Consider the following 18,512-nt stretch of genomic DNA (forward strand, 5'->3'; position numbering starts at 1 on the left):
AAGTTGTTGTGGACCATCAAAGCTGTCATGAGGTGATGTCACTCTCATAATTGCTGAATCCTGCGACGATTCGTTGATTTTACAAGTGATTCTTTGTCTTTTTTTAGTGTCTAGTATCATAAGCATCATAAACTCAAACATGTTTGAGGTGCACTTTGGATGGTATGTGCACAAGCTTGAACGTCATGAAACTTGCCCTCTTTGAAACCAACTCAAAATTAAAAATATTTGCACAGTACTATTGATCCGTAAAGCTCTGACGCATTTCAGCATGCAAGCTTTGCTCAGGGAGTAAACAGATGTATTGGAGTATTTGTTGTTTTCTCGTGGGCTTCCAACAATAGAAATCATAATTTATACATCAAAAAAGCCTAATTCAGCATTTCTCTCATCCGCTGTTTGGCTTTAGCGTGGTTTTAGGCGGTGTCCTCGTTTTTTTATTTTATTAATGCATTCAATTAATGTGTTTAACTTTCACCATTTGGTTAAAAAAGAACAAGTCAGGCTAAAAAAGAATTGGTTGCTGAACTATCAGTTTTTTGCTGACTGTTGCCGGAACATTCAAAAATAGTCTCCACAGGACTCTCATATACTCTGAGGCTGGGGGTTGGTGCTGTGATGGGTGCTGCCCTAACAGAGTAGTTCTAATCAAAGCTCACTCCATCATTCTGACTGGACAGTGACGTCTGAGCTGGCTGCAAATTGAACAGCTCACTGACATATTTTAGGTCTTAAACAGCCCTGACAAAGTACCAAGGTTGTGTTACACTGTCACGGTTTTCGAGGTGGAAGTCACATATAGGTGGTCAAATGTATGCAGATATATTCAGATATATTGCTGTGTAACTGGGTTTGATAACAAAGCAAGCTGCCATTTAAATTTCAAATGGATTTCTCCGTTTGCACTGCTGTTTACCTCAAAACTATCACACTCCGAACTGGAGACTCAAATGCACGACTCTGACAGAACAGATCCCCAGAATCAGTGTCGGTTTAATCAATCCAAGGTTTGGTACACGGGCAGGCAAGAGTAGTCAAGGCAAAGGTACAAAATGGGCTGGCAAAATCTCTGGTCGTAAAACATGCAACGAGCAAGACAAAGGCTGGGGTATAAACACACTAAACAGAGGGGAAGACAATGATGCACAGGTGAAAAGAATTAGGATGATGACAATAAGACTGTGACAGGAAGTGACTACCAAAATAAAGCAGGAACACAGAACACACACATAGACCTGGCATGACACGTTTGCACTGCTGTTTACCTCAAAACTAACAGGATTCTTGAACAAACCATGAACTAAACCTACACAGAGAGACTTTTCAGTTTTTTTTACATGCATCACTAATTAAACAAAAATGGAAGTGTTTAATAGAATAACAGAAATGTGGGTGGAGAATCTTAAAGTGTAGTAAGACACTTATGTGGCTAAATTCAGTGTACCTGCCGTGTGTTTTATGCACCTTGTGCTGTCCACCACACCAGCTGTCATGTTGTGTCAGACGTGATGAGTCTGTGGTAAATAAGTTTTGCACTTTTACTATTAATGTGATGTAGAAGTGGCCGATGTGGACATCTGCTTTTTTTTTTTTTTTAGTTTAGTGTGCGTTAAGTTTCAGCCTCTGGCTTGTGGAGTGAAATAGAGGCTCGTCAGTAATCTGTTTCAAAACCCTCATCCAGACTTAGAACTTGTGTGCTTCTGGTCAGGACCTCTCTGCATCATACTTCCGCACTCAGATGATCTTACAGACTTCATAGATTTCTGAGACAAAGTTCATCACCGTATTAGGACTTATCGTGGTTGTAGCCGTGAAGACGCAGCGCGGTGAAGTGTGTTGCGTCTTTAGTCTGCTGTTAACATTTTCCAAAGAGTTGTTTTAATCCAAACTGTTATCTTGAGGCCAAACGGTCGTTTGGTGCTTGAAACTTACCAGACAATGACCGAAGCAGAAAAGTGTAAAACAAAAGTGCAACAACGACAAGACAAGTCGCATATTTTGCCTTTTTTTTTTCCTTCTGCTGCTGACAACTTGAACAAAGTTGGACTATGAGCTTGTCAGAGCTGGTTGTGTTCAGGTGTGGTGGTCGCCTCACAGGAAGGGGGTTCCTGGTTTGAATCCCGTCTGGGAGTTTGCATGTTCTCCCTGTGTATGCGTGGGTTCTCTCCGGCTTTCTCCCACTGCTCAAAAACATGCATGTTAGGTTAATTGGTGTCTCTAAATTGACCCCAGGTGTGACTGTGAGTGTGGTTGTTTGTCTCTGTGTGGCCCTGTGATGGACGATCTGTCCAGTTTGTACCCCGCCTCTGGCCCAATGACAGCTGGGATCGGCTCCAGCCCCCCACAACCCGCGAATCCTGAGTTGGATTTAGCGGGTATAGAAAATGGATGGATGGATGGTGCACAGCATCAAGACCTCCTACCTTGAGTGGAGGACATGTGGTCAGCAGTTACGGTTGCTTGTTTTTGTATTAAGTTCCTCATCACTTTTTCTAAGGCAGTTATTTTGGGCGTACAGGAATGTGGAATCAAAGAAGAGTTAAAATGGCAACAAAGATTTATTTTGGATTTAGCATCACTTAGGTCGTCCTGTGCAAATGTGGCAGATCACAGTAAAACACAATCTCCTTCCTCTCTTGTCTTTCAACCCACTCTTCTCTATCATACGACACAAAAGAATGTTTTCATCTTCGATGGCAACTCTGTGCCTAATTAGTTGAAGGAGCGTTTTTTTTCACCCGTGGCCGGATGATGACTTTTCGCCTGTTACAGAATTAATGCCCTCTGATTTACAAGGAGACTGCTGATTCCAGACGCTGCTTTATTATCCTGGGTTAATACTTAAAGCTGGGGGGCTCAAGTGAGACAAATGTGCACATTCATAAATGAGGCGTGTACGCAAATGGAAACACTGATAATCACTCACATAGAGCCTGTGATAAAGCCTCCAGTACTGTAGCGTTAAGCTTTAAAACGCATGAATTTATTTAGTCTTTTCCTCTCAGTCATGCAAATGTGCACACGCCTACTCTTTTCTTTCGGTTTGGTGGGAATATTCTGCACTGCATTTTTGTTGACCTGATTAGACGCACATCAGAGAGGATGAGAGAGATAAGGCAACAAGGGCTAAAATACTGCTATGAAAATGAGAAATTCTACACCAAATAGTCCCTTTTTTAAAAAAAAAAAAAAAGCTGACAGAATTTCCAGAGCTTTTGATGAAATGTCTGACACACTTTGCCAGAATAGTTCAGAAATACGGGACCACAGCTCTCCTCTCACCCCATCTTCACTGCTCCGTTCACAGGAGCAGGTTTCTGAGGGTGGATGGAGCTATTCGACTCGCCTCCACCTGCCTTATTTGATAGTGGTCATACAGTTTTGCATGACCGTGCAAACTTAAATCTGGATGCAGTTACACTTAATAACCCCTGAAGCATGTTATTACCATGCAGTAAGCACACTGAGAGCTCAAACTAGCTCACATCAGACACTATTGCTTATATGGGTAACTTTTCATCAGTGTTTCTTTTTTTTTTCTAATAGCTTTTCTAAAAGCAGAATGACTGCTGTGCCCACAAATTGTATAAAAAATGGACAACCTCATTTTCCACAAAAATTAAAGCCAAAACATGTTGATTGCCCTCCTTTACTGGCTGCAGTATAGCTAATAACCCCCTTCTCCCTCCATATCAATGGATGGAACACGGACCAGACTCACACAATATTAAAGTGCACCTCAAATGAATTTTTCCCCAAACAGACCCATCATCTGTTATTTATACTGACAATGGTTATGCTCCTGTTGGTGCATTCAATTACAAAAGGAAAGTTAATATCCAGCTTCCAAATGGGAAAAAGTTCAATGAAAACACCAATTACAAATCAGATTTCCTCATTGGGATATAAGGTATTAGAAAGCTTCAGTGCTTTTTTAAGTGAACTGTATAACTGCTAATTCATTGTTGATTTCAAAGTAAAGAGTTTCGACTTCATATTTCCAAGGTACGGTGAATGCAGCCTGATTTGAACCTTTAAAGAATAAGGGCTAGATTATTCTACTCTGAGCTGGAAGTGTGACGTAGAAATCCACTGAAAATCTGAACAGTTTAGGGATAAAAAAAATATGAAAATGTGAAAATATGTCAGACAAATGAGGCCTTAAACAAAGCAACACTTTTTATTTTCCACATGTCTCCTTTGAACTGAACTTAAACCTCTACTTCAGTTGAATTCAGCCGAAATGTGTGGGGTAGGAATTTATTCGCAGCATTGAAAGACCAGGACAGGGCTGTGTTGGGTGAAGTGACGGCTGGCTGAATAATCCTGTAGAGTGACAGGTAATGTAGAAGCAGGATGGTATTTAATTAAAGTCACTGTACCTCTCTTACAGCTGTCAGAAACTGCTTTCAGCCTGCTACTTCGTCCTCTCCGCTGTCCTTTTTTTAATCTCCTCTCCTCCTTTCTTCACAGAAAATTCCTTTCTCACCGTGATTTATTTTCTTATAATGCTCCTTTTATTTTCCTTCTCTTTTATTATATATTTATCTTTTTTTTTTATAGAGGCAGAAAGCTACCATTTGAATGAAGTCCTTGTAGTTATTCAAGTGAGCAATTGCGCCCATTTAAAAGTTGCCCTCCATCTCATCTGAAATCTCCTTCGTTTGTCCTGTGGAAGCATAATTCATGCTTTTCTTCCTTGTAATCGTGGTTGTGTGCCTGCCGTTGGAGTGTGTGTTGGGAGATGAACACGGCTCATTAGGGTACTGAAGGCCTTCCAGCAGACCCTGCAGCCAGCTTGCTGCTGCTTTATTAATAGACACTTTGATTAAAGGTTCTGCCGTTGTGTGTTTGACGCGTATTAGTGATGCATAGACTGGGCTTGATAAGTCTGTGTCTTCTCACGTCCAGTCATCACGTGTAAGTCTGCAAATGACTTTCTTTTGTGTGTCCTGTCTGCGTGTGGCAGCCGTTTGCTGTAAGCAGGTCTGTTTCTCCAGAGAGTTTCACTTATCGTAGAGAGGATTAGATGGGACATTGTTTCCACATTTCTCAGAATTCACCCTGAAGTTGCCCTACGGTTCTGCTCCTCAGACTTCCCTCCATCACAGTGGTTTCGATAAGTCTCGGCTGGATGAAAGTAGCAACACATTGCAGCTTTGGATCAGCTTCAGAGTTCAGAGGGGGATGTGTGGGGAGGAATTACACATGGAGCTGTATAGGTTGCCAGACTGCAGCCTTGATTGTATGCTGATGCTCTCAGTGGGAGTTTCCCCAGAGGATGTTCTCCCCCAACATCTGAGGAAATGTGACTTTTTAACAGATGGCACAGCCCAGCACAGTTTCTGTTTTTCCAGGGTTGCATTTGTAGCCACTCTGTTACAGATAAGTCATAAAAGAATAACCGATCTTATTGGAATGTCATTTGATATGAAATAATAACCTCTAACACGGTTAGTTTTAAAAAAAAAAAAAAGCTTTTATGAGATTAGTTCGCAATGTGTTAATTTTGCAACAATAAAGAAACAGTCCAGTTCAGTTCAATTCTTTATACTCCAATTAAAACAGTTTATACAGATCCAAACTACTACAATTCATATAATGCCAACTGATAAAAAGTTGCCCAGCTAAGGACCAGCTGGGGTTTGAACGGACAGGAAAGAGGGGACAACAAGCACTATAACACCTGCTGAAAAAGAGGAAGGAAAGTTCTAAGTCTAATGTTGAAGGTAGAGAGGGTGTCTGCTTCCTGAAGCCAAACTGTTTCCACAGAGAGGGGCCTGATAACTGAAGGCTCTGTCTCCCATTCTGCTTTTAGAAACTCTGGGAACCACAAGGAAACCTGCAGTCTGAGAGCAAAGTGCTCTGTTGGGAAAATATCCAACTATTAGATCTTTAAGATATGATGGAGCTCGGTCATTAAGAGCTTTAAACCTGGATGAATAGAACTGTCGGAACTATTATTAATTGAACCAAGTATTAACAATTCAAATCTATCAACTTTAATTAGAGAAAGACTCCAATAAAGTACTGTAATGATCTTCATAGGGACCAGCTTTATTAGGTAGAAATATTTAGCAGCAGTGGTACCATCTGTTAGAGTTTTTTCTTGTAAAATAAAAAACCTTCTTGTAAAGTAAAATTCTGCACGGGGAGAACATGCAAACTCCACACAGAAAGGGCCCAGTCGAGATTCGAACCAGGAACTCTCTTGCTGTGAGGTGCTTAAAAACACACCACTGTGTAGCCTGCAAGACAGCTAACAGTTACAAATAAAGTCCTTCTACAAAGAGACAGTACATTATAAGCATCTGGAACTAAATAGAGCTGAGTCCAGTTCAAAGGCTGTTTGAGATGTTGTGAGATTATCTTTGGGCCAAGCAGCAGGTTGGAGCTAAGTACAGTTCAGTTCAGTCTGTGGTTAAAGCAAGTGACCATTTGTGACATTTATAAATGTACTTATGTGCCATTTATTATAAAATCTGACTTAGTGTTGTTGTCTCACATTGATAGAATGATTAAAGGGTATCAGCTATTACAGAGACCATGAAACGGCTGTTTGCTTCAGCATATTTTCATGATTCCTGTCATGATTTACGTGATATTGGAAAAACTTCGACTGTCTATATCTGTCTGAAACCAGACTTTTAAAGTACATAGAACCATGTTAGGCTGACTAAATCAAATTTTCCAGATTCTGACTGACACACCCAGAAAGTGCTATTGGAAGTAGAGCTCCCGCCTGCACTCCCGCCTGCACCCGCAAAACTTTGAGAATTTATGTCCGCACAGTAATAGAAATGCATTGATTTTGTGTCTTCTCCCGTCCCGCAGGAGAAAACTTGTCATATTATAGGCTATCAATAAAGAGATTCATGGACAATTGAGAAGCTTCTACAAATGTCAGACTTGCCTTGCTTTGTCTTTGTGCTGTAAAGACCTTCTTTGACCTTCCTTTCCACATCATTTTATTGACATCCTGTCAAACTGAACCTGCTAGATGTTTGGAGCATGCGCCACACTTCCTGTCCTGGGCTTTGACCTGTAAGCAACAGAAGAAGCCGATCCACAGAGGAAGAAGCTGAATCAGGGAATAACCACAAGGGATAGAGCACATGAATAAATACACAAATTCATAAAGCATACAGCTATACTGTGTATGAAATGTAAAGAGCTGTATAGATGTCAGTTTGGTAATACCTTGTTTTTGTCCATATTGTAACAGGTCAGCCAGAGCAAGCCCACTATCAACCAACTGAAAGGTGCATATCGCCACCTATTTTAGCAGACTTTAGTCAATAAAACAATTCCCCTGCTTTAAAGCTGGAACGAGGACAGTTGCCCAGTTCGATGGCGTAGTTGGGCTGTAACCGTAGCTCAACTGAGCCATGCATGTTAACATGTGGTAAACCGAAAATCTGAGTCTGCTCTGTATGGTCAGCTCCAGTGACCTGATAAAGCACCGCGCACCATTTTGCTTTAGCAAAGTTTCATTGGATACAGACTCGCATGCCTCTGAGTGCAGGACAAGCCAGAAACATTTCAAATAAATTTCATGACATTACAATTTCTAAAATATGCCACAGAACACCTACAAAATGATCATATAAAGATACTTTAACATCTGATTTGATTTTCTTGAGAAATTTAACTGTTAAGGAAGTCATGAAGATCCAATTGTGAATCGTATCAATGTCATATTGGATACTTTCACAGTATATTAGCTGACATTTTTAATGCCTTTTAATGTCTTTTTTATGATTAAGTTAAGAATTTGAACTGGGTTTGGCGATTTAGGCAGGCAAGGGTTGAATATACAATGTTTTAAACCTCAGTACAGTAGAGAAGTGATTGTCATGCAAAGATATTAGAGGATGTATAGACTTCTGCTGCTCTAGTGTGACATCTGGTGGTCTCCTGGAGTCGTATACTGCACCTTTACTCTTAGGAGTCTGTGCGTCGCACATTTTATTGATTGATTAATGATTTTTAAAATTTTTTTCAGCAGTTGAATCATGCCCTGAATTAATTTTCCCATCAATTTACATATTTCTTTTTGTGTAAAATAAGTCTGTCGTGTATGCGGTGGGATTTGAGATTTACCGAACTTATCGGTCCGCAAAGTTAGCTGCACCAACTTGGACATATCTTTGCTTCACGTTTTCAGTGTCATAGCTGAGAATATTCTGCACATTTTGATATGCAACACATGGGGCATCAGGTTATATGAAGTGCCTTAAAGGGTGATTATAAGCAGATGTAGCAATTAGGGACATTTCTAACTCCGAAGGGTTAAGTTTAATGCAAGCGTGGCATGGTCCTAATTAACAAACTGACTTGTGTGTGTTCCAGTGAAGGTCCAGAAGTCAGACCATCCCCACTCCTGGGACCCCTGTGTGAACTACTGTCACCCTCCAAACTCCACCCTCTGCAACACGAGCTCCACGCTCAACAAATCGTGGACTGCCTCCAACAACAACACAATCAACAGTCTTGACTACTGCAAGTGTAAGAACATAATCCTGTCAGCCAGTCAGCTGGGTAAAATCCTTAAAAGTTGACAGTAATTTGAAAAGTGCTAAATCTTTTTTGACAGTCATTTTTTCGTTTGTTGTGTTCATCTTTTGCTGTCTAAACCTCGGTTTCTCTTTTTTATTTCTTTCTCTTTTCACACCTGCAGTGACGTAATTCTCTTTCTTTATATTCATTGCTGTTTTGGAACCACGAACGTTGTATTTTTCTCTTTTTTGCAGCTCTAGTATCTGCCAGTTTCTCTCCGGGCTCAACCACTACGTCAGGCCCCAGTAGTCAGAGCTCCAGCACTCTGCCCAGGCCCACAGTTCCCATGAGTCCTCGAAACTCGCTGCTCAAGCGACGGCAGAGGAAGAAAGAGCACAAGAGTTCCTGTAAGTTCCAAACGTCAGTGAAATCATCACATTTCTCTGAGGGGATGGCAGCCAGCCTAATCGATGTGCTTATGTCTGTGTTCAGTGTCCCTGGCGTCCAGTTCGGTTGGTCCGGGTGGTCAGGTGGTTCATGTAGAGACCAGTGAGGTCGTCTTAACCGGAGATCCACTTAATGGCTTTGGTGTGCAGCTGCAAGGAGGAATATTCGCTACAGAAACCCTTTCTGCACCGCCACTTATCCGATTCATAGAGCCCGACAGCTCAGCAGAGAGGTGAGCACATGCTCTTGTTCACACAGAGGCACATTTGCACTTTGATGGATGCATTAAATCTATAAACTGTGCTTTTAATGTGTAGCCTTGTCACTACAATATTAACTGTTTAAAAAAAAAAAGATGCAAGTTTTATTTTTTGGCTCTTCAATTCCAAAACACTTCTACTTCTTTAGACAGACGGCTTTGCTCGTTTGCTCCCTTTGTGTTCTTAAGCAAATGCTGCAGTTGGGTCCAAAAATAAGATCCTTAATTAAAATGTTAAATTAAAATTAAATTAAAATCTTACATCATCTCAATATGGGACGTTTGGAAATAAATGGTGCTTAAATTGGAGGACAGAAGCCAAACTATAGTTCACAGTTGGCAGCCGTAAGCAGAAATGTCACTCAGAAGTTGGACGGGATTAGTAGTTAAAATAAGAAAATGTAAAAGTAATAGTTTAGACCAAAACTTCTTCAGTGTCTGCACTATGAATAAAAACCTACATTTCCAACGTTGCTCTTCAGCTGCCCCTACAGTTGTATGATGTAACATTACTGTCATAAAAACAAATCTCCCTGTGAGCCCTGCACATGCACAGCCATACACATGAATGTGTTGTCACCTTAAAGACATTTAAAAAAAGTGTGGTGCAGGACTGGAAACCAAAGTTAGGAATTGTTGTATCTCAGCCCAAGAGTGTTCCAGGGTTATTCAGGCTGTAACAAAGGTCATTGCACTTTAAAATCAGTCAGAAGCACATAGCTTAAGGTTCACAGACTGCTCCAGTGTTGCTTTATTCGTGCAGAGTTGACTCTGATAAACTTGGAAACGCTTTAACTGGGAGTTTTCGCTGTATTTAAAGGTGCATTCCCTGACCGCTGTGAACTTGCATTTTTCCAAACTCAGACTGAAACACATTTAATTTACCCTAAAAGGCAGTTTAGCACGTGTCCATAACACATTTGATTGCCTTGTTCTATTAAAGCATTAAACAAGGTTAATTTAGGAGACTTTTGCTAGTTTCTTTTATTCTGTCAAGTGAACTAAATAATTTCTGAAAATCGTTTGTTTTTGATGGCAGAAAAAACCTGAAGTTGAAGTTTGTAAAATTCTCGAAAGGCTTTGATTTGCATGGAAAACAGAAAAACTTTCAGTGCATATTATGTCAAATTATATATGCATAATGTTGTTGATGAATTGTTGAGGGGGAATTCAGTCTTTCTCCCTGGAAATGAGGGATTCCAGACCACGTGTGTGGTCTGTTTGGTGGTAGGCAGAGAACATCCTCACAACTACAGTGTGGTAGCTGGAACAGAATTATTGTGTCTGAGTGACGTATTTTGCTCTTGTTCTGCAGCTATGCTACTACCTCTCCCTGTGTTTGTGTGAGAGGACATGTCGACTTTGATGCTGCATTTGCCGCTTTAGTCACTGTGGTTTTCATGTGTGTATGTGAACATTAGCGGCTGTGTGAGACTGATGTTTCGGTGTGTAAACAGCTTTGCCTGGCTCTGTGTCATGTGTGGGTGTGTGAGCATGTGCCTAAGTTTGGAAAGACTTTTCTAAATATTGATATGCAAGTGTGTCTGTATGTTAAAGTCACTTATTGCTCTGTTCCTCATAACTTCATCTAAGTCTCGTTGTGTAATTTGTTCATTGTGTATGTGCATGTGTCCACAGACTGATGTCTCCATCATATTAACAGCTTTTCTGAGTGCTGGGTGTGTTTCTGCACCCCGAGGCCACCCTCCTTTTACCATTAGCGCCCACACTAACAACACCAATTAGTTAGCTTCCCCTCGCCCACTACAGAGGAATCAATGCATACTTTTCTTTCTGCTCGACAGTTTGAGTCCCTTTTTCTCACCATCACACTACACTGAATTTCCTTCCAGTACAACTTACAGCATTTAGTGTAATTTAAACACATTCTGCTACTCAGAAAACACAAAATATTGATAATGTTCTTTGTTTTCTCTGTTCAGTTCTTTGTCATATGATCGGAAATGCAGCAAAGTAACAGAATAAATGCTCAAGATAAAACAAAATGATCATTTATAAAGATAAATACGTAGGATAGGAAAGAGGATATGAAAAGCTGCATGACTCTAATCCATCAGTTGCTCTTTGGTCAGAGATGCTCTTTTCTACATGTGAGAAAAATGAATGTGCCCCATGAGTGTGGGAGTGTGAGTGGTTGAAAGTACAGTCCAATTATCATATATGGCAGCGACATGTCTGAAAGGTTGGGACACTGTGCTCCATCCCCTCTTCTTTTAACAACAGTCTGTAAACATCTGGAAATTGAACATTTGGGAGAGGAATCTTTTTCCATTCTTGTCTGATGTTGGATTCCAGCTGCTCAGCAGTCCTGAGTCTTCTTTGCTGTATTTTGTGTTTTCAATTAGTCAAAACTCTGAAAAGCCATGCATTGTATTGCTGAAATATGCAAGGCCTTACCTGGAAAAACATGTTATCTGGATGGGGCCGTATGCTACTCTTAAACCTGTATACATCTTCCTGCGCAGATCACACAAGTGTTCCCTGCAACAACAAGGTTGCCAAATATGAGCAGGGATGAAACCAAATCTTTATAAAGCACAAATATATGTGCTACTAGTTAAATTTGTCAATGTTCGAACTGCAAAACCGCTGCAGATTGAGGCAGCATTAAGAGTACCAGATAAGTATATTTTCCATGATGTGGTTGAGTTTGAATTGAGAAAAGATTAACACATGGCACAAGCTGAAATAAAGCACAAAGAAGCAAATATGTTTTTAAAAAGAACAGAATGAGATAATAAGGAAAAAGAAGAAGAAATATTGCACAAGAAAGGAAAGAGATGGAGAAGAGAGCCTTGGCAGGCTTTTATTCCTCAGTGGCTCAAAATGAAGATGTCTGACTGTATATTGATGCAGAGCACCCACTCATGACTTAACAGAAGCTTCAGCAGTTATGTGTTTGCTTTAAGACGAGTGATAATCCAGGAACAATAACTGCATGTTGGTGAGGACTAGTTAAGAGTGAGACAAATTGCTTCATCCTTAATTTCTCCCGGCAGATGTCTCTTTTGATCAGAAGAGAAGAACTACTCTAAGCAACAGACTCATTCCACCTCTTTGTAGGACTGAACGCCACAGGAAGTCCTTTCTTCATGTGGCCATCAGATTTTCAAATTCATCATCCTCAGGTCGAGAGAGGATTAGTGGAAACACTGCGTCCTGAGGCCAAATACCAATGTCACTTTACAATGACACTTCTCCTAATCACTTGCTTCTACATACTGTTATTTTATGTTCGCTTTATTTTTATTTATTTATTTTATTATTTATTATTATTTCTTTTTATTTTATTTTATTTAGTACTTTCCCCCTTGTTCCATAACTGTTGCACAGCAATTTCCCTCAGGATAAATAAAGCCTCTTGAATCTATTCAGTTCCAGAGAGTAACATGGCTTGTATTTCAGTTCAGTGAATCACTGATGTGCGATCAAGTGTTGTTTGCTTTAAAGAAGAGAATGTTTTGTACATCTAGTCTTGTGTGGTGAATGGACAACGAGAGAGAAGGACATGAACGTGAAACAAACACTTAACAGTATGGCCTGGCCAGCAACCACAGATTAGAAATGTGCAGCTCGGAGGGAAAGACTAAGTTAGTGACATTAAATGACAGAGTGGAGAGGAGCAGAAAGGGCTTTAGCGCATCATGTGAGCCTCCACAGTACAGATGGGCGATATAGACTAAAAAATGTATCCTGATAATTTCTGGTATTTATCACGGTAACGATAAAAATGACGATGAATAAACACTAATTCAGCCTAATCTTTTTGACTATAAATCTATCACCAAAATAATTATAAAGGCTACTAAACTACATCAATTAAGTTCAAGTTGTACACCTGTCCTGCAAAAATGTAGTGAGTGGCACCAAACAATCAAGTCTGAAATGTGAGAACAGAATCATTCATTTATTAAAAATGTATAAAAACTTTTTGGCACTCGGGCTGTGAGAAGAAACACTTCCTTGAGGGCGTCTCGTACCCGGCGTCCATTTTATGGATCATTCGTTTGAATCCTGCCTGGCAACACATCTTTGGCCAGGCAAAACATCACTGCCTCCCTTAATTCTTTCCACTGTTTGCTTTGACGATCATACGCTGTGGAATGAGCAAATGTATCGGCAAGTTTCGTCTGAGTTGAAACTTGGTTTCTTACCGGAGGCTTTGGCTTTGGATGAAGTCGACGCTGCTTCTGCATCTTTGTGCATTTTCTGGCTACCTTCATACTCTGCTTTGCGCTTGTGTTTGAGGTGGTGGAACTAATTAGTGGTGTTGCTGTCCTTTGTAGGCACTATTTGTTCATTTTTTGCAGCTCCGCGTCAGACTTTTTAAACCCAAACCAGTTCCAGATAATGGCGCCTCGTTTAGAAACGAGCTCCTCGCTGCCCGGCGAATCCGCTCCGCCTTCCGCCATGTTTGGCCATATTCCACACGTGTTGGGCTGCGAGTGTTTCGCACACATATATACGTCATCAGTGCAAATTTATCATTTTTATCGTGGGAAGACATATTCTTACCCTGGGGAATGTTTTTGACGATATATCGTAAACGATGATTTATCGCACATTGCTGCTCCACAGGCAGCTGCTCACCTGAGCCAATATCAACTTTAAGCTTTAAGCTTTTAGAGGTTTTTTTTGTGTAATCTTATAGAGCTAGAGTCCGACTTGAGAGCTTAATGAAACATAAAACAGATTTACCTGATGCCAATTGGCTGATTTATCATTTATTTGTACAGAAATAGTCCTGCACTCCAACCTTAGGTTGGAAAAGCAGAACTAATCAAACAGCATTCTGTATATCAGTGATTATACGATTAATCAGTTTCAAATGCTCACTCTGAATTAAAACCACAGGGTAATAGCTCCTTCAAAGGCTTCAACGGTTTTATGCTTACATTTGGGGAATGTTTTGTTGTAACTGTGAAATTATTTAAGCCAATTCAAAAACACTGAAAGTCACTGTGGCTAAAAATATTAATGTTGTCGTGATGCAGTGACAATTATAATGTAAACGGATCTAAAGGAAATCATTCCAGGTGGGGGGCATTCTGCACACCAACCAGCATGAGTGTGTCTTTCCCCTTTCCGAGCATATTGACCCGGTGTTGATCGTCTCTTATGAGGCGCCGCAAACCGCCACACAGACGGTTCTACCTCCGACAGGAGAGAGTGATGGGGTGTGTGTTCACGATCCTGAGTGCACATGAACACGCTTGGGAAAACTGATGATCCTGTTTGGACATTTGTTGAAACCCCCGTCTCTCACCCCTCTGAAAAATGCATAAAGCCAATAAACTGGAGAAGCTCAGAATGTCGAACTGCTCCATCATGGATCCATAAACCCTGACAGCGTGGTGATTTACAGTGAACCTGCTCTTTTTCGAAGGTCTGTTCAACAAGGTTATCGTTCTCATTTCAAAGCTTGTGGTTTAGTAGGCGTCTTTGTACCCAGATGCCGGGGCAAAAGTGATCACAGCTGAGCCAAAAAAGGGGTTTTAACAAATAAAAGCTAATACTAAGCCTAAGCACAGACATGGAACATATTTACATGAAGTGACATGGTTTATTCAACCCTTCATGACGATGTGCAGAACACAAACAGGGAAAGAAGTTTTGTGCTTCAGGCCTCCAGCGCTGCCACTGTGTTTTAAGACACAGCCTTCACTACATGTTTTATTTCCAGCTGTGCTGACATCACCGTGGCAACTGTTGTTGTAGGTGTGGCCTGCTGCAGGTTGGAGACCGCCTCCTGTCAATCAACGGAATCCCTACAGAAGACGGAACGCTTGAGGAAGCCAATCAGCTTCTCCGAGATGCGGCACTGACCAATAAGGTCTCGCTGGAGATAGAATTCGATGTCGCAGGTTCGTAGAATTAACAAAGTTTACTCCATTCTGCATGTGTTTTGCTTTCTATTTCTATTTTAGGTCGCTTAGAAAAACACTGTTGTGACAATTTGACTTAAGCTTCCTGTCCATCTATGTGGGTTGGAAACATTTGCTTGGGCTCAGGACGCTTGCAAGCTGTTTAATCGTTTTGATTCTATTTACCTACACTGTAAATACATTAGCAAAGTTTGGATACCCGGGTCACACTCGGCTGCAGAGAGCTCTCGTGTCAGCACAGGCAGGGGTGGACAGAATAATTGCAGCTTTTCACTGCGGGTAGTGGCCCCATCAAAATGCTTTTAACCCCATGGACACTTGAGTGTATTATTTTCTTCTCCCCTGATTTCTGTGTATGAGGAAAGTCACTTCAGACATTCTGAAAAAAGCCAAATTCATAGCCAAATTCATAACCTGATTAAGATTTTTTTCCAGTTACGGAAAAGCAGAGTTAGTGCAGCGTTTGTTTTTAAGAGAATCTGTTGACAGCTAATATTCAGTTTATTTAATGAGTCGGCTCTGTGAGAGAACATGAGAAAGTGGTTTATTTATGAATTACCTCTCACTTTTTGAAAAGTTTTCTTCAGATTGACTTCAGAAGTCATCGTAGTACAGAAACTGAACTATTAAATGTCATAAATGATGTTGGGATGAATTCTGATGCCAGCTGATGTACTGTCCTCATGCTATTGGATCTCTCTGCAGAATCTGATGCAATCAGTCGTGGTATTCTAATGTAAAGGCTGGAAAACTCTTAAGTGTGAATGGGATTGTCTCATTGGAGCTTTCACTGTTTCTATTGGGGATTCCAGCTCCAGTTTGGCAAACATTTACCAATAATGTCACTCTTATTTTCCATATACACGTTAACACTTGGTGAGGTTAACAGCAAAAAGAAAATGTCAAATTTTATGCCGATGACACAGATTTATCAGTTAATACAACTGACATTACCTAATTTCTTCTCAGTCTGTTTTTATTCATGTAAAATCTTGGAGTTTTTTAAAACATTTTTAACTGATGAGATTAAAATGATGGTATCTGAACTCTGTTGTCCAAACACTGGTGTCCCATCATCATCTATTAACTCATGAGGCAAAAAAATGTGCGTATATTGTTTGATTCCAGCCTTAATTTGTCAATGCATTTCAGTCACACTACCAAAACTTCTACCTTCTGAAAGATAATTTCTCTTATTCAGCTTCTTCACTTCAGATTTAGATTACGACAGCTCATTATTTGCGGGGCTGCCTCAAACGTTATCTCATATATCAGCTGTCAGATGAAAATATTAATATATTTCTCATTCTTTACCCTCACTGCATTGGTTACCAGTGGTATGAAGACTTAATTTGATTGCTCATTTTGAAGTCATTAACCGGCCATGCCCCATTCTACATTTAGACCCCAGTTTGTGCTCTTACATCTGCAGACCAGCTGCTGCTCCCTGTCCCCAGGGCGAGGCCGGAGACAGAGGGTGGTAAAGCATTTGCTGTTAGAGCTCCAAAACTGTAGAACAATCTTCCCTTTCACCTTCTAATCTGTTTTTTTCACCTTTTGGATGGGTTTTATTACAGCTGCTTCTTGCACTTTGCAATTAATTGTTTTTTGTTTGTTTGTTTTTAGTCTGTTTTATGGAATGCATATTTTTTCTCCATATATAAAGGCCCTTGTTAAACTTGTTTTTCAAAAAATGGCTTTACAATTAAAGCTTATTATCAGGATTATTGGTTTTGCAGGCGAACAGTGAGCATTGTTTGCCCCAGAGGAGAGCAATTCACAGCAGATATGAGTAAGAGCTAAATGCATTGTAATTAGAGGGAAACAAAGCAACAAATAAGTACTTCCATCCAGCTTAACATTTCTATGTTTAACACCGTGTCTGCATTTCTGTTTCAGAGTCAGTGGTGCCTAGCAGTGGCACTTTTCATGTCAAGTTGCCGAAGAAAAGAGGAGTGGAGCTGGGACTCACCATCAGTGGTACGAGGAGACACATTCTTCAAACATGTGATCTATTTTTTGTTTAGCGCTGCTGCTGGCGGAGTGTTTACATCTCAGTAGAACTTCCTGTGCTTCATCTAAAACACACACACACAATTCTACACATTTATTCTTCATGGTCACCCATCCTGCAGGGAAGCTCAGCTTCAAACGCAACCTGTGTTGGTTACAGTTTGTCATTCTGATGCCACTGGCTGTATGAGGACAGCTGTGGGCGCGTTTATGCTTTTCTTAGTTAGCTTTCAGTCTGTTTTAGCATCACATGGTCAGAGCAACTGAGTTCAAACAGAAAAAAAAACTGCGCAGCGTCACTTTTTCTGATAGTACAAAGCTTCAAACTTTGTGGCAGCAGTTTGGAGATTGCTGCTTTCTTTTTTCAGTAATTCACCCTAAATAAAAAGTCCGGTGCAAGATGGAAAATGCTTTGCTTGTTTGTTGTGGAATAACTTCTACCCCACCGTGAAGAACCTATGAGAATGCTTACTATCAACTGTCCCACATGTCCAACATCAGTGCACAACTAACAATATACTGGCCGACCCAATCCCATGAACGAACATTTGATAGCTACACTGGTCCACATAAGGCTCCCAAAATTGTGCGATCATTGTCAGCAGGTTGACCTTTACGTCTCCATACAGGATGATGTTTGTGCTCAATGTCCTTAAATTCTAAGGGGCGGCTGTAGCTCAGGAGGAAGAGCAGTCGCCCACCAATCGGAAGGTCGGTGGTTCGACTCTGGCTTCCCCAGGATACATGTCGAAGCGTCCTTGGGCAAGACACTGAACCCCACGTTGCTCCCCCAGTGTATCATTGGGGGTATGAATGTGTGTGAATGCTTAGAAAGCACGTAGTTATCCCCTAAGACGTGCTGTATGAATGTGTGTGAGTGGGGTGAATGCGGCATGTAGTGAAGCGCTTTGAGTGGTCAGCTAGACTAGAAAAGCGCTATACAAGTACAAGTCCATTTACCATTTACCATTTAAATGTGCAACAGAAATTTTCCACGTCTTGCTACATGTTCGGCATGGTTGATTTGAGCACAAAGTTCAAGTTCCAGACACATCCTGTACAAGTTATTTCACTGTTCTTTCACTTTTTATTCCTCTCTGTATTTAAACATGAGTGGTAGGAGTTCAAAGCACACGGTCAGGGTTAGAATAAAGACGTTTTAGTGTTCACTAAGTGGTCACATTCCCCCGTGTGGGCGTGGCCCTACAGGAAACATCAACCTTTGGATTGTGTCATTAATACGTTGCAGACATGTGTCCATGTATCTATTACAGGTCTTCTGTTGAGACTTGGCTGGATTAAATCCCTACAGCCAAGTTTCAAATCCTGAGAGCCTTCCTGTCATACTGGAGGCTGTTCCAGCAGAGTTTTTTGCCCCCGTTTATAAA

General features: G+C 40.8%; 1 protein-coding gene across 3 annotated transcripts in view; it reads left to right on the forward strand.

Moving 5' to 3' along the window:
* grip2b (glutamate receptor interacting protein 2b) overlaps nucleotides 1-18,512 on the forward strand; it is a 127,712-nt gene that overhangs the window by 85,797 nt on the left and 23,403 nt on the right. For all 3 annotated transcript variants that reach the window (XM_072381467.1, XM_072381468.1, XM_072381469.1), the window contains exons 10-14: nucleotides 8,353-8,508; nucleotides 8,754-8,906; nucleotides 8,992-9,178; nucleotides 14,945-15,090; nucleotides 17,011-17,091. In XM_072381467.1, coding sequence (XP_072237568.1) covers nucleotides 8,353-8,508; nucleotides 8,754-8,906; nucleotides 8,992-9,178; nucleotides 14,945-15,090; nucleotides 17,011-17,091 — 723 coding nt within the window. The remainder of the gene's footprint in view (nucleotides 1-8,352; nucleotides 8,509-8,753; nucleotides 8,907-8,991; nucleotides 9,179-14,944; nucleotides 15,091-17,010; nucleotides 17,092-18,512) is intronic.

The sequence above is a fragment of the Leuresthes tenuis genome, unplaced genomic scaffold (genome assembly GCF_036924035.1).
Source record: "Leuresthes tenuis unplaced genomic scaffold, fLeuTen1.0.hap1 SCAF_3, whole genome shotgun sequence".
Taxonomy (NCBI): domain Eukaryota; kingdom Metazoa; phylum Chordata; class Actinopteri; order Atheriniformes; family Atherinopsidae; genus Leuresthes; species Leuresthes tenuis.